This window comes from Meriones unguiculatus, chromosome 10 (assembly GCF_030254825.1).
Source record: "Meriones unguiculatus strain TT.TT164.6M chromosome 10, Bangor_MerUng_6.1, whole genome shotgun sequence".
Taxonomy (NCBI): Eukaryota; Metazoa; Chordata; class Mammalia; order Rodentia; family Muridae; genus Meriones; species Meriones unguiculatus.
Genome location: NC_083358.1, coordinates 103,123,936 through 103,149,339, shown reverse-complemented (window position 1 = coordinate 103,149,339; position 25,404 = coordinate 103,123,936). Strand labels below are relative to the sequence as shown.

General features: G+C 46.7%; 1 protein-coding gene across 1 annotated transcript in view; it reads left to right on the top strand.

Moving 5' to 3' along the window:
* The window catches only part of Casq2 (calsequestrin 2), a 60,800-nt gene that overhangs the window by 12,675 nt on the left and 22,721 nt on the right, over nucleotides 1–25,404 (top strand). Inside the window, exons 2-5 of the mRNA XM_060392967.1 lie at nucleotides 8,491–8,575; nucleotides 11,172–11,272; nucleotides 14,837–14,948; nucleotides 19,938–20,011. Of these exons, the coding sequence (XP_060248950.1) occupies nucleotides 8,491–8,575; nucleotides 11,172–11,272; nucleotides 14,837–14,948; nucleotides 19,938–20,011 (372 nt within the window). The remainder of the gene's footprint in view (nucleotides 1–8,490; nucleotides 8,576–11,171; nucleotides 11,273–14,836; nucleotides 14,949–19,937; nucleotides 20,012–25,404) is intronic.

Here is a 25,404-nt window from a genome sequence, read left to right as displayed (position 1 = left end):
AGAGCCCTCCCGACTTGCTTGGAGAGAGCAGCAGTGCAGCCAGGGTACTTACAGGGCTGGTCTTGGGGACCTTCACTGTGAGCAGATATCTGCAGAATTCTCAGGCTCTTTGTTCTGCTGTCTGCAGATTCTTGGGCCCGCAGAAAAGCAAAAGCACAGCCGCATCCCTTCAACCAACCCTCCCAGTGTCCTCACTCTCACAGCATTCCCATCTTCCAAGGAGACTCCAGTTACTCCCCATGAAGACAGTTCTTGGGAAGTGTCTTCATCTCTCTCTGTGTTAGAGCTGATAAATTCTATTCAAGAACGTGGGAGACACAGACCTATTGCGTTCCCTGTCCTCTGAGGCCCAGGACACAGTCAGGCTGTGGGGGAGGGAGGCTTGCCCCTCTCACAGCCTTGTGCACTGACTTCCTTTCATGGACAAAGTTCTGGAACAAGCAAGCCACACCTGCCCCAGCCTGTCCTCACCACCCACTCTGTCCAGTTCCCTACATTGGCTTCTGTCCCAGCTTTTCTTTACAAGGTCATTCATGACTCACCAGCCCAGAAAGAAGACCTGATGGGGGTCTTACCCCTCCTGGGCTCCCCATGGCGCCATGCCTTGGCGACTTTGGAGTCAGGGCACCACAGTGATCCGTTCATGCCTTTCACCTTCTGAACAGATCCTCCTTGAAGAGCATAGGTGCTTCTTCAGGCACAGGCCTCTAACATGGCCAACTCTGGCCTGAGGCTTTCTCACGGTGCCAGCCCCAAGAATGCCTCCACCTCTCACATCCTCAGCTCCTTTGGGCACTTTGAGTGACTTCTGCCATCATGAATTCATGGCCGTTCTATCTGTTCTAAGAAGCTGGCCCTGGTTCTGGAACATTCTCCTGATGTTACCATTTGTCCTTTATTTTGTTTTCTGGCTGGAGACCCTAGATCACCTTATGGCCGCTCTCCTTTGTTCTCTCTCCTTTCTCTGTCAAAAGCCAAGGAACAGCAACTGGTTCTGATTGGGTTGCAGCTCACACTGCCTCCCACATAGGCAGTTGCTTCTCCACAGCCGCAACCCTTGGTCTGAGACCACAATACCTGCCGGCCACCAGGATGCCTTTCCTTCCCTTATTCTTTCCTCTGTCTGGTCTGTGTCCTCAGAGCTCCCTTCTCTAAACTCAGATCAGCTTCTTTGTTCTACTCAACTCCAAATTACAATATTCAGTCAATCACAGAATCCAAAATCTTCACTCTTTTTCTTATACATGTTTTAAACTTCATTTTATGTAGATGAGTACTCTGTCTGCTTGTACACCTGCATGCCAGAAGGGGGCATCTGCTCCCCAGTATAGATGGTTGAGAGCCACCATGTGGTAGCCAGGAAATTGAACTCAGGACCTCTGAAAGAGCAGACAGTGCTCTTAACCGTTGAACCATCTCTCCCACCCTTCTTACACATTAAACACAGGACCTTTTTTTTTTTTTTTTTTTTTTCCCAAGACAGAGTTTCTCTGTGTAGCCCTGGCTGTCCTGGAGCTTCTCTGTAGTAGACCAGTGTGGCCTCATACTCAGAGATCCACCTGCGTCTGCCTCCCGAGTGCTGGGATTAAAGGAATGTGCCACCACACCTGGCATAACCCAGGACTCCTTTCAGCTTCTCCAAATACAATTTGCCCCACTAAGCTAGCTTGTTCTGGTCACCTTGACACGTGCACCTTCAAATCTGAATGGACACCATTTCTCCTCACTGGTTGCACGCACTCCTTCTGCCTGTCCTGGTCCAATGTCTCACTGGCCTCTGCTCTTTCGAGAAGGCTCCCTTTTAATATGTTCATTTACTTGAGGCACTAATTTGGGGGTCAGCCCAGTGCTCTTGGGTGCTGGAGATAGCACAGGGAGAAAGGCATACACAGACATTGAGCCTGCAGACCTTAACACCAGCCATGGAGAGACAGTCATCATGGACAAACCAAGGAGGTGTGGCAGAGGAAAAGCTCAGGGCGCCCTGAGCAAGCACCGAATTGGGAGTGGGCTCGGGGGATCCCCTCTGGGGAACTAACATGTCCGAATACACTACGGCCATGGTGGCACAGTTAGTGAAGAATGGCGAGGGTAGTCTTCTCAATGGAGTGAAGGGCATATACACATGCAGCAGGGAATGCTTTTGTGTCTTTGTGGTGTATTACACAAGATACAGAGTGTCCCCAGTGGGGCTGAAGGGGCACCAGGCCACACCATGCAGGGCTGTGTGGGTATGTAGGGCTGTTTAGACACACCCAAAGCGCATGGAACCCAAACCCACAGCACTCATCATGGCCTGCCAGGCTCTGTCTGGTCTGCCCCTGACCCTTGCCCACAGGCTCTCTCTTATGCGACTCCACAGCCTATAAATCTGCTCCGCTGTTTTGGCTGCCTCCCTTATTAACCCATCCTTGGCTAACCACGGTCACTTCTCTTTCTAGTCCAATAATCCAGGCTTTGGCATTTGGGGATCCGTAATGACCCAGAACCCTTTTCAGCCATGGTACTACTAAGAAGGAGATGTAGCATTTATTAAGCACCTACTGTGTGTGAAGAACCATGTCAAGCGCTCCTTATGCATTATCCCGGTTCATCTTTAAAGCAGTCCTGTGCTGTAGATGGCATTGCTGCCCATGTTGTGTGGTGAAGTCATAGCACAGGCTGGTGACAAAGTCAGCAATCCAGGAATTGACACTTAGTCCCATGCTCTTCATCACTGGGGTCTGGGAGGCATAGGTCACTTACTCATTTAAAGACCCCACCCACTTGGACCTCATCATGACAGCAGCAACGGTGATATAACTCTTTATAAAATGTAATAACCAGAAGGAGAAAGACATAGCAGAAACATACACTATCAGCTACTGAATTGTTTATTTATCATATTATCCAGAAGCTGCACACAACCAGGCAACGGATGGGACTAGTCTCTAAGACGGACCTCAGGCAAGACTATGACTATGACTTGACTTCAGTCTAGTCAACAGCAGCTGGTGGTGGAATGGCAACAAGCTAACAGGAGAAAATCGCAGTCATGTGTAAAGAGTTTTCTGGGCATTTAAGAAATGTGGAGGCAACCTTTTTTTCCCCCTCACCTACGGACTCATAGTATTTGGTGATAATTGTTCCTTGCCTCTCTGGCTCACAAGCTCCTTGAACTTGTGAAGTCCTCGGACCAACCCATCCATGCACCCACGCAGGTACTGACTGTCTCCAAGGAACTGTGCTGAATACAGAAGACTCTCGCCTTTCTCCTTACTGAGGAAAGAGTTGCCATACAGACTCCCAGTGCTGGTGACCACAGACTAGATGCCAGGGTTCACTCCCAAGGGGGCGTCACTGAAATTCTAGAAAGGAGACTGTAGTGAAAGCTGAGCTGGGGCTGGCATCTGAGGTTGGCTAAGGCTTAGAGAGGAGAGGAGAGGAGGCAAGTGAGGTGGGGTTTGCGTGGCAAGAGTGGGATGGAGGAAACCAAGCCACATGCAAGGAGTAACAGTGACCTGTTTTCCTCCTCCAGCCTCTCCAGCCACTACTGGTCCTCAGGGACCCAGTCACATTAAAAGTTAGCCCAGGGATCCCAGGTCTGCACCACAGCCATCTCCCCACTCAGACCCACAGTACCCTGAGGTGTCTGCCAACCCCAATAGTGTCTGGCTACCATTGATTTAAGCTTGAGAGTGGTGCATACCGGAGCTGATGGTGGGGATGATAGGCGTAGATGGGCAGGCTTTGGGTCTAGTGAGGATGGGAGTTGATAGCAATTCAGGTGCTGCAGGGGTTATGAGTCAGGATGCTGAGGAGGAAGGAGAACAGGAGGAGGAGGAAGGTCCATCTCAGGCAATGGGGTTTTCTAGCCCATCTGTGACAGTGTGCTCTGTCTGTACATCTGTGGCACAGGACAGGATACATACTTACCACTCGCGTGAATTCAAAAGTTCCATGTAGCTATCAAGATAAGGGTACTTCACATGCCCAGGAGAGGAACACATTTGTGCTTACCTAAAAAAAAAGGATTAACTGTGACGATGTATGCAGAGGAGAAGGCTGAATCATCTGCTCTTGTTTAGCTCTCTAAGTTAAGTTCTTCTTCTTTCCTGATATTGATGTGTGTGTGTCCGGGGTGGGGGGAGACAGAGAGGGGTTGGTTAGGAAGAGATACGGGAATGCGGCACATGCATGTCACGGTGCACACGGCATGGCATGCCTACGGAGGTCAGAGGGCAACCTTGTGGAATCGGTTCTCTTCCTCCACCTTTACACGGGTCTCAGGGCTAGAACTTGGGATGTGAGCCTTGGGAACAGGTGCCTTCAGTGGTCAGTGAGCCATCTCCATGGAATACTCACCTGAGCGAAGAGATATCAAAAAAGCCAGCATGAGCCCACAGTTGCAACACTGCTGTGTAGCTTTCTGAAGTAACAGTCATTAATAAGTTGTGCATTCCAGAGCGTGATGTGAGAGCTGAGGTCTCAGAACCACAGGTTGTGGCTGTGCAGTTTATGAGAATGTGGATTCCTAAGCTCCACCCCTGTTCTATTTTCTATTCTCTGTCAAGGAGGACAGAGAACCCCATTTTAACAGAGCCCCAGGTGAGTCTTGTGCATTCCGAAGTTGAAGAACTACTGTCAGAGGGGCTCATGCTGGGGAAGAGAAGGCTGGTCTCCTGGCTTCGAATGATTGACAAGGAAACATTCATTTAAGATTTTGACTACAGTAAATAGGACAGGAGAGCTTGCAAAGAAAAAGAGATTTATTAAAAACAAACAAACATCATGGTCTGATGGATTGCACACAATAGCCTCCACCCAAGCGATTTTGCAGAAAGAATGTCTTAGGAAAGCTCACGGTGAGTCACATCATGATCCTGGTGGTGATGACACATTCTCAGCCTTCTCAGGCCCAAACAAAATCCAAGAAAAGAGAAAGCTCTGGGGTGGGAGGGGCAGGGTACCACTTGTTGCCTGCTCCCGGGGACCTGGGGACCTTCCTCCATCCTGGCCACCTGGGCATTCCTGGAGCAGCACTCAGACCTGCATTCTGTGTAGGATCCTCAGTCTTACCTACCAGAAGGGAATGGTTTGGAGCCAGAGGAAAAGAAAGCAAGAATAAGGGTAGATAAAAAGGAGGAATGGATAACCAGCAGCAATCTTAGACTAACCAGAAAGGGAATAGAAAGAAGAAGATGCTTGGTACAGTCAGGGAGGACACAGAAATAGAGGGACAAAGTGAGAGCCACAGAACAGAGGGTGAAAGGACTTAGCGCACTCTCAAAGTTACTCAGGGGAGTCAAGGAATCCCAAAAGGATTGTAGGATACTGAGCAGCAAACTGCAAAATATGAAACAGAATTGAAAGGACTGAACAGGAAAATAGATACATCAGTAAGATGGAAATGCAGACAAGCAAAATAAGAACAAACAAAAACACCAGGGAAAAAAGCAAGGTACTGTCTTCAAAACAAGACTGGAATTTGGTAACATAAGGAAACACAATGAAATGAAAAGTCAGACAAAGGAGAAGGGATAAAATTTTTGCATGATTATCCACACAGAAAATTCCCAAGAATTCCAAAGAAAGAAAGATTTTTTTTTTTAGAAATAATAAATGAGTTCAAGGTGACAAGCTACAAGATAAACATAAAAATACAATTATATATCCTGTACTAGTGAGAACACATATTCAAACAGTGAAAACACACCACTATAGTGCAAGATATTTTAAAATTTGGATGTAAATTTAACAAAACTTGCACTAGACTTACACACTATATTAAGTGCAATGGTGCATGTCAGTAGTCCTAGCACTTGGGAGGTGGAGGCAGGAGGATTAGAAGTTCAAGGCCAGCCTGGACTAGGTGAGACCCTGCCTCAAAAAAAAAAACCAAACTAAGCTACAAAGGCTTATGTGCTCAGAGCTGCAATGCTGGTAGAAAAATAGTAAAATAAATGGAGATGTACAGTGTCTTCACACATTGACAGATAATGTTCTGAATACATCACTCTCCCCAACTTGATAGAAGAGTAAATATAATTAACTCTCACCTATATTGTATACATATATACATACATACACACACACATACATACATACATACATGTGTTCATGGATGCATACAATACAATTCACAGAAAGAATAGAGTGGAACCACAAAACCTGTGAGGTTTAAAGGTTCACCTCACAAGTGCTACAGCCTAGGCTGTGTTGTACAGACAGAGCGACAGACACACAGATCTGTGGAACAGCATGGAGACGGCAGAGCTAGACACTCACAGACTTATCCGCTGAGTCTTGATAGAGCCAGGGGCGAAGTTCAGGGGACAGAAATGGGGCCACAAGAAGAAAAAGAACCCCAGGCTGTCTCACAGCTTCCCCAGAATTTCATCAAAATAGCCTGTGACCCACAGAACAAAAAGTAAAACTGTAAAACTTTTAGAAAAAAAGAGATAGAAATGTTCAGACTTTAGCACTTGGACTTGACATTGAAAACCCCATTCACAGCCGGGCATAGTGACACGTGCCTTTAATCCCAGCAGAGGCGGGTGGGTCTCCATGAGTTTGAGGACAGCCTGATAGACATACTGAATTCAGCCGGAGCAACATAGTGAGAACCTAGCTAAAAATAAAAAATAAAAAGATAAATCAGACTTTATTGAAATTGCATTTTCCATCTGTGTGTTGGAGGTGGTGTGAACCTGGGGCTCACTGACTCACACATTAGCTGGCCAGGAAGCCTCAGGGATCCACTTGTCCTTAGAGCTGGGGTTGCAGGTACTCACTGTTATGCCGGACTTTTATGTGGACACGGGGGATGTGAGAGAGAGAGGAGGAGGGAAGGAGGGAGAGGAAGAAAAGGAGGAGAGAGAGAAAGCTCATGTTCTCTGTAAAAGTGGAAAACCAAATGAAGAAACGTTTCACAAAAGAAAACATACATAAACACGGAATACCGTTCACATAAACCATCACAGAGCACAAATTAAAACCACAAGGAACCATTGCTACATACCTATGAGGATGACTAAAATTTAAAACAGTGATAACACCAAATGCTGCCAAGATCGTATGGGGGACTCATACATTATTCATGAGGACGCACAACAGTTCAGCCATTTGGAAAACAGTTTGGTGGTTTTAGTGAAAACCAAAACTGCAATTCCTACATGAGTCAGAAATTATCCTTCTAGTCATTTATTCCAGAGATTAAGACTAACGTTCAACTCAAAATCCCACATAGCGACTCTCTTCATCATAGCCAACAGTTGGAATCGGCTCAAACACCCTTTCACAGGTTTAAGAGGTGAATGACTAAGCAGACTTGTGGTATCCACACCATGGATCTCTACTCAGCAGTGGACAGAGTATAGCTGGTGACGCAGGCAGCAACGTGACAGACTCTCTGGACAGTTCCACCAAGTGTAAAGATTTATCTCCAAAAGTTACCTGCTACGTGATTCCCTGCCTAGACGGCGTTACACGGTTGATGACAAATGGGGGAATTCCTGGTGTCCAGGAGCTGAGGTGGGGGTGGGAGAGCACAGAGTGGCTGTGACTCTAAAGGACAGCAGAGGGCTCCTTGTGGTAATGGACGTACTCTCTAGCTTAACTATCACTGGCACTATTTGGTGTGTGATGTTACCTCAGTTTCACAAGATGTATCTGTAGGAAACCGGAAGGATGCTTAAGAGATCTCACTCTCGTATTTCTTACAACAGTGTATGAACACACGCTTTTAAAACGCTACTACCAGGGCCAAAGCGTAGCATGGGGGTTCAGTTTGTCTGGTATTTGTAAGGTCCCAGGTTTAATACTCATATTTTATGATCTTTCCGTTTCGGTCAAGCCCCCTTTTTTGGCAAGATGACAGAGAGGTGATGACACTGACAATTTAGAGTTCTTTATTTTTTCATGTCTGAGTCTCAGGATGCTTAGCCGGATGCCCGTGTTATATGTGGTGTCACTGCGCAGACTACTGTCTGTTTGCTCAGAGTAGTTTTTAGCCACCTCTCCATCCAAGGCACTGCTGCATCCTCCTGGACTTTAGGGTCAATGATACCTTTATTCTCAGACACTCCCCATAGTTCTTTCTCACTACTGGCTGTGGGAAGCCTCTGGATGCCAATGGGTACCTGCATCACACCAGCCCAGAGTCAGGAAGCCCTCAGGACTCCTTTACTAAAATGTGTGTCTCTCACAAGTTTATTGGGCAAGTGCAAAAGCTCTTAAGGCCCATGCTAGTTCCCCACTGTGTGTTTGAGCACCCTTGGTTCCTTTTTGATTCTCTGCACTCCGATTTTATCTTCTCCGGGGCAGAAAAGGCTTGTGGCCACGGATGTGTTTTTGCAGGTTTTTCCTCTTGGCCTGTTCTTCAGATTTTCAGCATTCTGCTGATCTGTCAGTGATCAGAGTGGCAGGAAGTAGGAAGAGTGCTGACACTTGTGATGGCTTCTGCCATCTCTCTTCCCACAACTCACTTCCTCTATCTGTTTATCTTTTCAGCTTGTGGCCCAGGTTCTGGAACATAAAAATATAGGCTTTGTGATGGTAGATGCAAGGAAAGAAGCCAAACTTGCCAAGAGACTGGGTAAGTTTAATATTTGAAATTTATTAGGAAAGAACAAATGTGTCTTCTTTTAAAAAAGCAGTTATGTTTATCTTGCATGGTAACTGGATTATTTTCAAACACGTATTAAATGATAGTTCATACACAATTATGGATCAGAGAAAAGCCTAATAAAAGTAAAGCTAGGCCTCCATCTAATGGGTTGGCAGGAATTATTTATCTTTGCACTGGCATTAGGCAGAGAGAACTCCTTCCTAGAGAAACTAATGACAGGCACTTGAGCCCTCTGGGCAGCTCCTATAGCAGCTAGAAGCCCAGCTTCTCTATCTTTGTGCCTCAGTGGGCCTCTGGGAACATCTCTGGGAACATTCCAGCAGCAGCCAACACATGATGCGTTTACAGCAGGGAGGTTTGTGGAGGTCCCAGTGTTAAGACTGAGCCCCAGCTGGGAACCTTTAGCCTGGATGGATTTAGGTGAGGGACAGTTAAGTGACAATGCAGTGGAAGCTGTAATCTCTCATGTCAATATGTCACAACCAAGTGCCCTTTAAGATCCCTACTCCATAATCCCAAGGAGAAAGGGCACGGGGAACCCCTCTGGTTTCCAAATATCACCCCCCAATGCTGTCCATTTAGCTTTTTCCGCATGACCAGTGGAGAGTGGCTATTAAAAATAGCAGGAGGTTATGAAACAGGACTTTTGAAGAAAGGTTAATTGAGTTTGGAGTAGTAAGCACAGAAGAAGAAGAAAAAAGCTTAGTGGTGGTTCAGCGGACATCTTTGGGTCCACGCAGGTGCATAATCCCAGGTGCATGCAGTTTCATTATCCAGGTGCATGCAGGTGCATTATCCCATGCAGGTGCATTATCCTGGGTCCATACAGATGCAATATCACAGATCCATGCAGGTGCATTATCCTAGCAAACTAGAAACAACTCTTTCCTAACCTATTTCTTAGAATCTTATTTCTTAAAATATAAGATTTATATTACAGAAGGCTACTTAAGCTAAACACAAGAAAGAACTCACGCCTATAAAATGCTGACTTACTGAGAACGGCTGACTTTACCGCCCAGAGCATGGAAGCAAAAAATACGTTCAACTCTTCCTAGAGTCAAAAACAATCTAATGAGTTCTGCTTTTCCCCCAGTAGCTTATTGATTCCTAGCCTTGACCCCAGCCCACCACTGTTTTGACGAGCAGGTGATATTTGAGGGCATTTTTAGTAAACGTAAGAAAAATGCTAGTGTTCTAGATATATTCAAATCTAGGCAGCTCGAGCTGAGTAAGAATTCACAAGAATAGATTGGACAAGGGCATGATGAGACTAGGTATGTCTAGATACATTTCTCTCTAAGCTTGCCTTGGAGAGATGTAAGCAGCTGCCCTCTAGGTGTTCCACCTTTGGGATGTGATTGTGTTCTGCCAACCTGCCCCTTTATCCTTACCTCCTCTCCCAGTTGCCTTACTTTGACAATGGCTAAAGCTGTGCATGAAGCTCTGATCTGGTCTCACTCCCAAGCAAACTCCCAAGCAGGATGCTGACTGATATTCCCTAAGGCACATTTTGAGACCAGATGTCAGAAGAGTCAAGAATTGTCTGCTTGTGCTGGGGTGTCCCAGGGGCTCCTTGGATGGGCAGCAGGCAACAGACCAGCCCTCTTGCTCCTGAGTTTCTTTTGTGGTTCATCAGGAGAAAGCAGGTCTTGAATAATAGAGTTTAAAAACAACTAATTTGAAGAATCAAAGATGTTATGGAGTTGCAATAATGTCAACCTTGGCTGTTTAATATTTTGGGGGAAAGGATCAGTGTCCCAGCAAGGACTGGTAAAAATACATCAACTGTACCAAGGGTGCTGGGGCAAAGGTGAAGCTGCCATCTGCCCTCTCAGAATCTACCAGAGTCCTGAGTGAAGAGGCCTGTGACCCAGAAGGGCCGTCTCTCCACCTGTCCAGGCTCTGTGCAAGAGGCTGGGATCTGGAGAAGACCACGCCCCTATTGTCAGAGATTGTCCTGTTAGAATGAGTACCCACGAGCAATGGGGAGCGGGGGGGGGGGGAGGGAAGGGGGAAAAGGACACCAATAACAGCAGGAGCTCCAGACAGTTGCAGAAACCTTAGATGAAAATGGGCCCTAAGCCGGAACCTAAGAAGTCACCAAGATGGAATCAGAGATGCAGGTCACTCTATATTTAGAGAAAAGGAAAAGATAAGCAAACCCCTGCTTTGTGCCTCTCGCTGGACACAGCCTTTAACAAGAGCATTCAGCCTGGAAGCAAGGAGAGAGACTCAGGAATAAGGAGCCTGGATCTGGCCAAGGAGAGCAGGAAGACAGGGCTGGTATTAGGGGATTGTAGGACTTGAAGCCGGGCTAAGGTGACAGGCTAAGGCTGAGATAGACTGTGGCTAGGACAGGTTCTGATGAGGAGAGTGGCAGGGTTCTGCAGTATCCAGTGGTGGGTGGAGAGCAGCTTTCAAATTCAGTGATGACCCTGACAGATGGACCTGTCTGTGTTGATGTTAGTTCCCCTGGTCCTCACCCCACTGCCATTCAGGGATAACTCGGAGGCTTTTTCTGTACCTGAATGACCTTGCCTTCACCCCTTGTTCATTTCAGGTTTCAATGAAGAAGGAAGCCTGTATGTTCTGAAGGGCGATCGCACGATTGAGTTTGATGGGGAGTTTGCAGCGGATGTCTTGGTGGAATTCCTCTTGGATGTGAGTATTTAGCATGTGGCCTTGTGTGCCACTGTTCCATACAGGAGAGTCTCCAACTCTGATGCAAGGACAGAGGAGCCAGGGATGCTGGCATGGCGTAAGGCATTTCTCAGGCTTCTCCAAACAATGAGGAGTGCCTGCATTCTAAAGGGATCTACTTTTACTGGAAAGCGGGCCTGCAAGCAATCATAGAAACTGTTCCAAGTGACTCAAGGGTAGTGTGGGTGTGTGCATGTGTGTGTGGTGTGATGGAAGTGACATGGTATTCTCTTACCATCACTTACACACGATACCCACTGGTATTCCTTTGACGATGGTGCAGTGACACTGAGAAAAAGCCAGGGAATGTGGAGAAGGAGGGGGCTAAGCAGTCACTGAAGATGGAAGTGGGACTGTAGGCCCAGTCTCTCTGGGTCATCTTCTGGGCTGTATAAGGGGGAGACGGTGGGTTAGTGAGGTGGCTCAGAAGGCAAAGGTGCTTACTGCCGACACTGGTGACCTGCATTCAATTTCCTAGCCCCACGGGGTGGAAGAAGAGAACCAACTCCCCCAAACTGCATTCTAACACACACTCCTTCCCCAAGGGTGTGTGCAGATGCTCCCACACACAAAGGTAAAAAAAAAAATGTGTTTTGCTTTTTGTTTTTAAGGAAAGACAGGGCTAAGGAAACACACACTCCCAGGGGCAAAAAAACAAAACAAAACAAAACAAACAAACACATTCATCGTCAGTCATGGAGGTACCACTTCCTCAAATCCAAGTTCCAAAGGAGGGGGAAATGTGACAAAATATTTGGTTCATGAAAGGCCAGCCTGGGCTTTGTGAGGACAACTTTGTCCCTAAAACCAACAGCAACAGTAGCAATATCAGCAGCAATAATGAAACAATAACAATGACACAAAGAACTCACAGCTGATCATCCGCACTGGCGATTTTCCAGCAGACACCAACCAATCTATCGCTTTCTCCTCACGCTCTTAAATGCCAGAGAAGGCAGAAAGTGGTTGCTAAATATAGTGCCCACAGCCTCCGCTTGGCTCTCACCCACTGGCCCACACCTAGAATTCCTAGGAAATATTCAAGAGAAGCAACATTGTAAGTCCGGGCCAGCATGGCACTGCTCCAAACTTACCAGCTACGAGGAAGCTTCTGGAAGCAAGAGTCTACATGCTTTAAACAAGAAACTGTGATTGACCCATAAAAGTAGCAAACCAGAGTCAGAGTGATTTATCAAATAGGGGCGCTGTCTCTGTAATCCGCAGATAATTCTGCTTTAAGTCTGTGGTCTCTCTTCATTTGAATTATTATTGCTGTGATGAAAAATCATAACCAAAAGGAACCTGGAGAGGAAAGAGTTGATTTGGCTTACATTTGCTGAATTCATGGAGAAGCTAAGACAGGAAATCAAGCAGGGCAGAAATCTGGGGGGTAGGAGCTGAAGAAGAGGGCAACCAGGAGTGTCGCCTTCTGGCTTGGTCCTCATGGCTTCTCAATCTGCTTTCTTATAGCACTTGGGTCCACAGCCCAAGGGTGGCCCCACCCACAATGGGCTTGGCCCTCACCTGTTAATCATTAATTAAGAAAATGCTCGGCAGGTTTGCCTGTAGCTCGATCTTCCAGAGAAACTTCTCAATTGGTATTCCCTCCTCTCAGATGATTACAGCTGGGTCAAGTTGACATAAAACTAGCCAGCGCTTGGCCTTTATCTTCAAGGTGGGTGCTATAAGGTGAGTGATGAGATGGGCCACACCAGGAACCCATTAATCACACGTCCTTTTTCATATTCGTGGAGAGGAGAAAACCTGCCCCCATCATCTTCTTAAGAGTAAAGGATCATTTTCTCAAGAGCTTTAGCAAACTTGTCACCACTGAGCCAGAACCAGGCCATTTTCCCATTCTTGATTTAAGTGTCAAGAGATACTATAGAATTAACAAAACTCCAGGGGCTGGAGAGACAGCTCAGTGGTTAAGAGCATTGTCAGCTCTTCCAAAGGACTTGGTTCAATTCCCAGCATCCCCATGGGAGCCCACAACTGTCTTTGCCTCCAGTTCCAGGTGATCCGACACCTTCATACCAATGCACATAAAGTAAAAGTAAATAGAATTAACACAACTCAATTGGTGGGAAAAAAAATAGTCCTGTTTCTAAGACACTAGGGAAGAAATTGGAAAGCAATGGGCTCAGGGATTTGGGTGTAGGCAGGCACATACTGCATGTTGCATCTCATTTTTGATCACTGTGACAAACACCTAAGGGAAACAATTTAAAAAAAAAAAAGAGGATTTGCTTTAGATCTCAGGTTCTCAGGTTTGGAGATTTCAGCCCAAAGTCTGCTGAGTTCCTTGCATTTGGCCTGAGACAAGGCAGAAATCACAGCAGCAGGAGCCTAGGGCTGAGGCGGCCACCTCCTGCTGCCCAGAAAGCAGAGGGAAAAAGAGGAAGGCCCTGGCGACCAGATTCAGCCTTCAGGGCAAATCCTCCATGAGCTGCTCTCTCCTTCCTAATTCTCATCACGACCCAATAGCATCATCAGCTTTTAATGACACCAGGGGCTCCATCCATCAGTGGAGTCAGAGGCTTCATGACCTAATCCCATCTCAGCGAGGGAAGCCCCAAGCTGTGGACACTTCAACACTGGAGCCTTTTGGGAGACGCCTGATATTCAAAACACAGTGCAGCATCACGTAGACTCTCCGTTTCTTCTAAAAAGACGTTCAGTTATCTTAAATTTTACATAGGAGTGAAAACATGGGGTCGGACAGGAGGAGATGTGATCTGAGGGATGGAGGCAGGAAGAGGAAGTAGCATTTTCTTCCTTTGAGATAGGGTGCACAGTGTGGCCAGTGTAGCAAATGCAAACATACACTTCAGAACCGCTAAGAGGGGACACAAATATTCCAGTCACACGAATGATAAGTCTACGAGGTAATGGGCGTCCATTAGCTTCATCTCATTATTTCACAATTTATTCATAATTTCTAGCACTTTGTGTTCCAGCAGTACCAGCAGTTATGGCTGGGGAGACGGCTCAGTGTGTAAAAGCGCTCCCTGTGCAAGGACGACGACCTGAAGGCCTGGGTTTGAATCCCGGCACCCGTGTAAAAAGCCTGGCATGTCTTCTTGCACCTGAAGCCCTAGGAGAAGGAGACAGGCAGCCCTGAGAAAAGGCTAGCCCAGAAGGGCAAGCTCCCAGTTCAGTGGGATAGCCTCTCATGACCAAGGGAGGCAGACCACTGCCCCCCACATCTGAGCACAGGGGTCTCACACGCTCATACACACACGACACAATCTCTCCCTCTTATTCTCTCTCTCTTATACACACATTCTATGTATATGTATGAAAGTAGAGTTATAACTGTCAATTTATAGCTTAAGATACCATCTAAAAAGAAGTAACTAGCTAGCAAGAGGACTAGAATGCTCCTCTCTCCCCCAAGAACAACCATCCCCAAGCCTTCCCTCCAAAGCGTTCTGTCTCGCCACTGGAGAGAGACGATCTCTCTTATTTAAACATCTGTGTGTGTGTGTGTGTGTGTGTGTGTGTGTGTGTGTGTGATTTCAGCTCATTGAAGACCCAGTGGAGATCGTGAACAACAAGCTGGAACTGCAGGCCTTTGAGCGCATTGAGGACCACATCAAGCTCCTTGGCTTCTTCAAGAACGAGGACTCGGAATGTAAGTCGTCTGTCAGCACAGGCCTGGGAGTCTAAAGACCAGCCCCTAACAAGGTGGGCTGAGATAGACCAGTTTTCATAACTCTTTTGCTGGGGGCAGTAGGAGCTGACTTTCTTCCTGTTGCCTGTGCAAAGGGACAGATGTGCAGAAATGGTGCAAAACAGGGAGACAGAAGGAACATTAAGGTTAGGCCATGTTCTCTAGCCTTGAAGGTGTGTGTGTGGGGGTGTGTTTCTGAATGATTGTGTGTGTGATTGTAATTATATGTGGATTGGCATGTCAATGTGTGTTTTGATGTGTATGTATGATGTGTGTGTTATTATAATGTGTTATTGTATGTGTAAGTGTGTGTGTGTGTGTGTGTGTGTGTGTGTGTGTGTGTGCGCGCACTATTATATGTCTACCGAATAAATAAATGCCTTCTTTCCCCCACTCTCCCGCTCGGCTCCCTCCCCCTCAGCGTCTCCTGTAAAATGGGACACACAGTGGCCATCTCACTGATGCTGGCAGTTCCTGTGGTCACCAGCTGGAGAACTTCCCATTCAGCTGGGGAGGATTAAGTGAAGATTGGGTGGGGACAGGCTTGGTAGTTGCTAGAAAATGTGGAAAACTGCTGGCCAAGCCCACAGCTGGCCACCGGTCTATGCCTACAATGGCACCACACCCTGGGACAGATTCCTATGAAGGCTTTGTGGCCAGGTTATGGGTGAGCAAAAGGACCTTCCTCAGCATCACTGCAGCAGATGTGCAGGCTGGAGAGGGCGGAGGGTGGAAGTCCAGAGGAGCAGGGAGAAGGGAACAAGAAGGGTAACTTTTTGAGTAGTTTAAAAAGACAAAACAGAAACCTGGTCTGGGCCATGTCACACACGAACTGACAATGGTTTTGGTGGCACCCACAAGACCTAAACACTGTGATTCCAGCATGGGTCAAGGGGACTCAAGTTCCACCCCTCGATGAGGAGCTTTGGCAACTGCTGGCGGCGAGGGAGAACTGGTTTCTCTCAGGGCGGTAAGCCCTTGAGAAGCTGCCGCTGCTGCAGCTGAAGCTGTCCTGCACTCGTGTGCATACTGACAGCTCTCCGTGGATTCCATGCATTTCAAAAGGAGCACACGGGCGAGCAGGGAGTACTGACGCACCCCTTAATCCCAGCGCTTGGGATGCAAAGGTAGGCAGACCTCTGCGAGGTCCAGGACACCAGGATCTACATAGTGAGTTCCAGGACAGCCAGGACGACACGGTGAGACCCTGTCTCAAAACAAACAGACACCAAGACCACACAGATGTGGCAAGTAAGTGAGGAATATAGGGAGACCGTTGTAGGGCAGGGAATGGGGGTGGATTATAGGTGTGTATGAAATTATCAAATAGTTAAAAAACAAAAAAAACTGACCTGGTCCCCTTAGGCCCCGGGGGTGAAAATTCACTCATTACTACAACTAGGGACTGCAGCTCTCCAACGCTTGTTTTTGGAATCTCAAAGTGTTTTGAAATTGTTTCCAGAATTGTTTATTTATCTAGTCAGCCCACTAGCGCTCCTAGTCACTTCCCCAACAGCAGCTTGCCTGCTGTCTGTCCTCCATTACCAACTGTGTCTCTCTTCTCACGTGCTTCTTGAGAAGCTCCACCCAACACACAGTGCTTGGAGCAGGAGAAGGGGGTCCTGTGGGCGCTGCTATGCAGGGGACCCTTCTGCCGCCTCTGCTCACTCCTCTTTATCTGAATGCCAGCTGCCCTTCTCCTGCCCGTCCTCCCTCCTCCTCCACTAAGCATGGTGTGACAGATCAGGAGGGGCCAAGGCCAAGATCAGTAAAGAAAGAGCTTGCCAGTACTCCCTTCCTCTCCTCCATGCTAATGAAAACCAGAATGGCTCCATTTTATTAGCATCTGCGATGGCTAGGGCCTGTGCCTCAGGGTGCCCCATGATAGGCTCCTGAGGTTGGTCTGTCTGGGTAGTTGTCTGTATTTTAATGGTGGTGGAACGCTACAGTCTGATTAACTATCTTGTCACCTGTAGATGCAGAAGCCAGGATGAAAGTCCAGGGGCTTGGCTTTTGTGCTCATACTCCTAACCAGTGGGCTCTACTTGCAAGGCCCTGCAAACCTAATCAATGAGGTGGATGTAGACATAAAATGAGAGTAGCCTGCAAGGAATTTGGGCTTCTCAGTTTTGAGTATTTAGTTACTTACTTACTGATTTATTTATTACTTTCCTTATATAATGGTAGCAATAAGATATGAGTTGGGGAATAAATCACATAGTACATTTTCTGATTTTGACGGAGAATCTTTAGTCGCTTCCAAGAATGAAGCTTATGTCTTTAGGTATTAGGCTTTAAATTGTAGCATGCAATTTCCTGAAGTGTCAGGCTCTTCAGTTCCTTGAAAACCACCATTGACAGTGGATGTCTTCACACATTGGATGGTGGCAAAGGAATTGACCACAATGGTTGCCTTTTCTTTCTTTGATAAAAAAGATTAATTTTTTTTTTAGGTTTTTGTTGTTGTTTTGTTTTTAAGACAGAGTTTCTCTGTGGAGCCTTGGTGTCCTGCACTCACTCTGTAGACTAGGCTAGCCTTGAACTCACAGAGATCCACCTTGCCTCAGCCTCCATGCCAGGACTACAGGCATGCACCACCATGCCCAGCTTCATTGATAGAACTCTTTTCTCACCATTGGACACAATTTAGCTGATTTGGTCCCTGTTCTTCATTGACAAAAGCATCCCTAGTTCAGATAACTGACTCTTCTTTTTGGTCACAGTTATAATCTTTATATTTCTTGTGATCCTTTGATGGGATTGAAACCCAGCTATATCTTTTCATAGCATACTATGTGTGGGAAAAATAACAATGGTGCTTTTACTTAGGAGTTCATACACAGATATTACCCAACTGGTTTTGTAATTATTAAAATTAAATACTAGCTTATGTTAGTTGTATATGTCTATAATCTCAGCACTTGGGAGGTAGGGTTAGGAGGATCATGAGTTCAAGGCCAGCCTGTGCTCTCTGAGACCCTGTAATTTAAAGTTAAATTTACTTAGATGCTCAGTTAAGTTTACGGTTTTTTGAAATCACCAAATAACCTCCCAGGTTCTTCAGTGTTTGTAATTCACCATTTTGTTTTTTAGTTGTTGATACACTGTTTATTGTTAGTGTTTGAAATGGTAGAGAGAGAACTTCCAAGCCAAAGGTTAAAAGAAAAGAGATTATGTGGCCAGATTTAGATGTTGTCAGGGCCAGGTTTTTATAATATCTTTTATGTGAAATTCAGAGTCCCCAGCAAGCCTTCATGACAGTCTTTCTGTGGATATTGAACCTCAGGACTTTTAGGGGGGAAACCATAGTATGAAGTCCTTTATGACTTGTGGTCACTGCAGCGACACTATTGGCACACAGACTGGGCAGTGACCGGAAAGGCTACTGTCCCAGGGCTAGCTACTGAACACTCAACCCCAAACAGCTTGGCTCTGTCCTTCTTTGTAAGGTGGATGAAGGCCTTTCGGGAATTTGTCTTCACGGATTCTAACTCGTGTTGCTCACCAGTCACTAAAAGCAGAGGCCCTGAAATGGGTGTGAACCCCTGAGGGACCAAGAAAAGAGACTGGAAACACTACAGTTAGTTTTTACTGGAGGTGGGGGCTGAACGCTTAGATTTCACAACACCAACCATGCAGGTGACAAAACCAGGCTTCCTAGAAGATAGTGCTCTAGTGACAAGACGGACTGAAGATCTAGTGAATTTGGAAGCACTTCTCTGGGAGTCCCTTCCTCCACCTTTAATCTTTTTGCTTGTTTGTTTCCAGAAAGGCTCTCAGTATGCGGCTCTGGCTGGCCTGGAACTTGCTATGTAGACCAAGTTGGCTTCAAGCTCACAGAGTTCCACCTGCCTCCTGAGTACTGAGATCAAGGACATGTACCCCCATGCCCACCTCTTCCATCCTTAATCTTGAAAGCATGGACCAGACTTCTAAGAGAAGGAGGAGGCTCCCTACTTAGATTCAGGTCATTCTTTCTTGGGAAAGGAGCTCACGGTTCACGCAGGTGGCAAGGAATTCTGCAGAGATCGTGGGGACTGGGACAGGCAGTCTGAACAGGGCTTCTGATGCCCTCCGCTCCTTTTCTGGTATTGCTTTCACTGTCGCCCTTCCTCTGCTTAATTCTTCTCTCTGCTCTTTCAAAAGCTTCCACCCACCTTCTCTACCTCAACCCTGTCCTCTACCCAAAACACTTAGCTACCCCAGGCCTGTCTTTATCAGTGTACATCATCAGTAGGTACCAGATTAGCATTCCCGAACTATTTCAACCCTCTCTTGAATGCGTGGCATTGTCATCTCTTTTAGGACAACTGACACATGTATTGTGGTTTTTTTGTGTGTGTATGTATGTGTATGTGAGCATGTATGTGTGTGTACGTATGCCGTGTGTGTCCCAGCACTCAGGGAGGCAGAGGCAGGCAGATCTCTGTGAGTTCAAGGCCAAGTTGGTCTACAAAGTGAACCCAGGACAGCCAAGGCTCCACAGAGAAACCCTGTCTCAAATTTTGAAATAAGAAAAGAACCCTAGAAACCCTCCATTGAGAAGCTTAAAGCACTTTATGGGTCCTGTTGTTTTCTCTTAAATGTATACATAGTGTGTGCATTGAATTTCCTTTTTACTCAGGGCTCATTTATGCAGAAACTGTGTCTTCAACAGGTGCAACTTGGGTGAAAGGAGTTTTGTTTCTTTGTTTTGTTTTGTTTTGTTTTGTTTTTTGGTGGGGGGAGGCGGGAGTTTCCATGTATGTTTTTCTTCCTCTTCTTCAGTTTCTCTTATTTCCTGTTCTCTGTCTACAAACCTGTGGAGGAAGGGGTATTCTCTAGGGTGACTGGACACCAGTCAATTTCAACTATTTTTTAATGGTATTAAATAGTTATCTGACACTGCTCTCTCCACGTGTGCTGTTTGCCCCTTGCAAATGCTTCTCTCTTTCGTGTCTTTCCTCCTAGATTACAAAGCGTTCCAAGAGGCAGCCGAACACTTCCAGCCCTACATTAAGTTCTTCGCCACCTTTGACAAGGGGGTAAGTGCCTATGAAAACCCCATTTAAACACGTTCAGTCACACAGGCAATTAAGGTTTGAACGCTCCGCCATCCTTCTTTGCCTCTTTACCCAGAGTGTTCGAAGAGGCTGGAAAACCACTTCTGAGGCTGCTGTCCCTGTCTTCAAGCACATCATCCGAATGGAAGGGCTAACTGATCATTCCAATGTAATCTAAATCCAAAGAAAGTTTGCTCTAATTGGTTGAGGTTTAGAATTGGGACCACTTTTGAGTGAAAACAGCAAGATGGTGATAATGATTGTTTCTTAAGCACTTATTTCGGGCAAGACCAATCCCATCCTCTCAAAGGCCCATACAATGGTGCCCAGTATTCTGACTGTAGAGAGGGAATAACCAAAGCAAGGAACGATAAATGGATTCAGTCAGTCAGACAGTCCGTGACTGGTAAGACTGGATGTAGTCTGAGTCCTGCATGATGTCGAAGACTGTTCTGTATAGCTATGCTCAGAGAAAAAAAGCCACGGGTAGAGTGCGCGGCGGGAGCTTGGCCATCGCAAGCACGCAGATGTTAGCTCAAAATAAGAGCTGCTGTTAATAGACAGACAGACATCTCGACTGGGGAGGAGGGGGTTCATAGTGCAGTATTTGGCGTGGATGAGCGCAGCAGCCAGAGTTGAATCCGTCACAGGCCTCTGGTTATGCTGAGCCAGGGGTGACTAAGCGACTATAGGTTAAGACTCTGAGGGCTGGGGATGTAGCCGAGTTGTTATAGTGTATGCCAAACACACACCAAGCCCTAGGTTTGATCTGCAACACTGCATACGTAAGCAGGGTGTTCAAGGTCATCCTCAACCATATAGGGAGTTCGAGGCCAGTCTGGTTGCCTGAGACCCTGCTGGAAAGGAAAGAACCAATCTAAGGAATCAGCCCAGGCGTTCACCAGCAGAAGCGTGTTAAGGGAAGTTTGGGGCTAGCGAGATGGCCAGCAGTCACGAGCACTGTCTGCTCCTCCCGAGGACCCAGCGTCCTGCACCCATACTGTGCAACCCAACCATCTGTAACTCCAGTTCCAGGGGTTTCCAATGCCCTCTTCTGGCCTCTCCAGGAGCCACATTCACAAGCGATGTACATGACATCTGTACACATAAAAAATAAAATCAATAAAAGAGAATGGCTTTAAGCTGTTTGCCGGAAAATGGGTGCTGCTGGAGAGCGTCCGAAGGAGTGAACTGTCAGCCTAAAGAGCACAGCTATCACATTTGCTCTCATGCACGGGCTCTCTATTTTATGTAGATACATGAAGAACCTCTGGCACACGTGACATGAAAGTAGACGGAAAACTTCTTGGGAAAACAAAAAAAGGAAGCCGGGCAGGGGACATTGAAAGGCCAGGGCAGTGATATATAAGAGGGATTATACAGCTTCTTGAAAAAATCCTACGTGGGCTTGGCTAATCACTCTAGTCTTCTGAGTGATAGTTTAGTCTGAGTCCAGGGTAGTATTTGTTTTTAGTTCCTTCCATTTTACCCAGAGTGTGATTCCATGTCTGTGGCTATGAAGAAGGGGAGGCCAGGGAATCTCCAAAACTGCTTTACTAACCATTAAAACAGAGTTCTGAGTGCTGCTGCTCAGTGATTTTGTGAGGCTCATCCTCTTTGCAAAAAGAAAAGCTCTCTGCACCTCTGTGTGGAACACAGAACCAGCACCAGGCTGATGCCACCTGGGACTTCACCTGCAGAAAGCGGTGCCCAGCAGGAGGTGGTGGGATCAGAAGGCACACCTGCAGCCTCAGCAATGTCCAGCAGGTGGCGAGAGAGCTGACGAGCAGAAAAAGTAATAAAACCAGAGAGGCAGAAGAACAAGGGCATTTGGCCACCAACCAAAGAGAGAAAATCCCCAAATAATTGGATATTACAATTCTGAGCTTTTGACTTGAAGCTACAGAGGACATTAAAAATCCCAGAAAGAAGCCAGTGCTAGGAACACAATATCAGTTTTTCACACATTGGGAAAACATTCAACACAATGGTCTTTCTTTCCTTCATGGCTTCATCCATTCATTTAGCAAGAGTTTAATTGTAAAGAGGGTGAGAGGACATGGACGCTGGTGGAAACTTGAAAATCAGTAGTTTGGAACTGCAGTCAACACATCTTGGTTCCACTAATGGGTGTTAAGAAGTCTTGGTGTGGGCCAACGAGAGGGCTCAGCAGTAAAGGTGCTTGCTGTCAAGCCTGGTGACCTGGGTTCAATCCTGGGGACCCACGTGGTGGAAGGAAGGACTAACTCTCATAAGTTGTCCTCTGACCTCCATATATACCCATTTGGCACATATATGTGCATACAGAGAGAGACAGACAGACACACACACACACACACATACACACAAACATGATAAAGAAAAGAAAAAAAAAGAACCTTAATCTATAGGCTTATCCCAAGAGATTTTGTTTTTGTTTGTTTGTTGTTTGTTTGTTTTATTGGGTTTTTTTTGGGGGGTGACAGGACACAGGAATATGAATTAGTTTTTGAAATACTCATTTTGTTTTAATTATCTACATGTGTATGTGTGTGTACAAGAGTGCAAGAGCCCACCAACATCTGAGGCATCAGGTCCCCTTTGGAACTGGAGTTACAGGTGTCTGTGAGCCGCTAACTTGGATGCTGGGCACAGGTCCAGCCCTCTTTCAGGACCAGTGTGTGCTTTGAACTGCGGAGCCATCTCTCTAGCCCCAGAATCGAAAGTCTAAGAAGAACAAACGGTTCCCGGGATGCACAGGTCCCTGTGGTGTAGATCAGGCTACCCTAAAGTTTAGCCCCTGTGAGGTGTTGTTAGCAAGAGGCTGGAGCCCTCCTCGGCATCCAGCAGCCTGAGATGTGTCAGCTCTAACGTCCTCTCACCACTCTGGCCTGCGCCTCTTCTGCCTGGAGGCCGGAGAGATGAAAACTTAGTTCTGAATCGCACTGGGACCTGAAAAAGATGATGTTGAAAGGAGATGTGGAAGCAGCCCAAGTTCCTACACACCTCACTTTTCATTGAGGACCACAAACCTGTCCTGTTAAGCTGCAGCAAAGTCACGAGTCAAAACCCCCATGTGTGCAAATGCCAGGAAAGCCTCCATTGTCTTTCAAGGTTTGTTTGAAAGTGCCAATATTTATTCCAACTAAAGGGAGAAAGAAAAGCACGGGCAATTTTATTTTTCTGGGACTATCTGGTAACTGAGCCAGGTCTTGCCAGAGTCTTGCCATACACACAGCACGCCCCACTAAATACTTACCGACAAATGGAGCTAACAAATTCCCCAGCCTCAGCTCTCCCTCAGCCCTTGCTATCCAAGATGCAACTATACAAGGCTGGAAGAAAAACAAGCGCTGGGTGAGAGTGCTCGGTGGAGGTAGTGAGGGAGGGAGGAACCAAAAGACCATTGGCAATCTTTACTCAGGCTCTTCCAGACTAAAACCTGAGGCCTCAACAATCCAGTTTTACATTCATAGACTCACCATGGCAGACCTCGGCAGTGGCATCCAGGGACCGGAGACCCCATGCACTAGGCACATATGCACACACAAACATGCATATCCTGCTATGACATGTGGTTCTGAACAGCTCTCGCTTCAGGAGGGCACATTTACTTCCCTGGTTGTGGGATGAATTGACGAGAACTAATGGCAGAAGGAAAAAAGAAGCATCTCGCTGAAATGTGTGGGGCCAGTGTAGTGTTCAGAGAATAGCTACAGGTTCCTTTCTTTGCATGGTCAAGGAGGAGGGGATTCTCAAAAGGAGAGGATGCTGGAATACGAGAAACTAGAGAGAGTGCGTTCTTTACCCTCTGCGCATAGACTGTGGCCCTGTCCGTCTTTCCATACATGAACAGATGAATCGCCCACCCAAGTCGTTCTTTGTATGTTAGGTAGAGCAGAGTGACAGCTCTGCCCAAGTTCAATCAGAGTGAGCATCACAGAGCATGACCAACCTAAAGCGCTTTTCGGCTGTGGCCAGCACATAGTAAGCAGGCATTGTGCTTGCTCCTATTACAGTTTTTGTTCATCCTAATCATTCTTCATCCCACCAGAAGCCTGGTTCCCACCACGTAGAGAGTGAGTGAGTGAGTGAGTGAGTGAACTCCACAGAGTGTGTCATTTTCAAGCTTGCTGTACCAGAGGACTGTGTCAGTACAGACCCTGGTCTGTTTGCTCCTCTCACCCTACCCCCCACAGATCCCCGCCTCAACATGCCGTTATTTACACTATACCCCGCCCAAGGCGAGGCAATTGAGAATAAGAAAAACTTCAGGCCTCCTACTTCTCTGACTGTGTCTATCTCTGTTTCTCGCTGTCCCTCTCCTCTGTGTGCTGGAGATTGAACCTCAGGCATGTCAGACAAAGGTTTTTAATACCAAACTTCATCCTCAGCCTGCTATTTAACTTTTTCATCTTAAGGCAGGACCTTTGTCAGAGAGACTAGCCTTGAACTCACTCTCGTGTAACCTGATGCTGACTTTAGGATCCTCCTGTCTCAGCCTGCCTAGGGCTGGGCTTTACACCAACCAAGGCCCAGCCTGACGGTAGCTCTATGTGACCCGTTTGCTCTAACTGTGCATACACTGTTGGAATTAATAATTTAAAACTTGTCCTTTGTAATATAGTGACCTGGAGTTAATAGCAGATGATGATACTTGTGGACAGAAATGTTTCCACAGAGCGGACCTCCTTGTGTAAAAGCCCCTGTGGTTACCACCACAAGGTGTCAGCTCTTAGGCAATGCTGTGCAGTTTAAAGGGAGCCACTGTCCCATCCTGTGCTTCCTTGGACCATGGCTCTGTGCTAGAGAATAGCGTTGGGCTTCCTATTGAGCCTTGCACATTCCAGGCCCCTCAAAGCACGTCAAAGTGAGAGGTCCTGAGCTCAGCAGCTTTGCAGGCAAACACAGCAACCATTCTGCCTTGACAACAGACTGGTATGTGACCCCTTTAACCAAGAGAGAAAATCTCTGTCAGACTATGGGCGCTCTCTTCAAGGCTGGTTATAGGGTGAGCCATTCATCCCGGTTTCCTGGGAACAATCCAAATTTTAGCACTGAAAGTTCTATGTCCCAGAAAACCTTTCTCTCCGACACAAAGCAAGATGGTTAGTGATCTTTTGCCTGGGAAGTTCTCAGGCCCAACAGAGCATTTTATTTATTTGTTATTTATTTTATGTGTACTGGTGTTTTACCTTCGTGTGTGTGTGTGTGTGTGTCGTTTCAGACAGTTGTGAGCTGGCATGTGGGTGCTGGGAATTGAACCCGGGTCCTCTGGAAGGGCAATCAGTGCTCATAGCTGTTGAGCCATTTCTGCAGCCCCTCATTTTTATTCCATGTGTATGAATGTTTTGCCTTTGTGCTTATATGTGCACCATGTGTATGCAGTGTTTCTA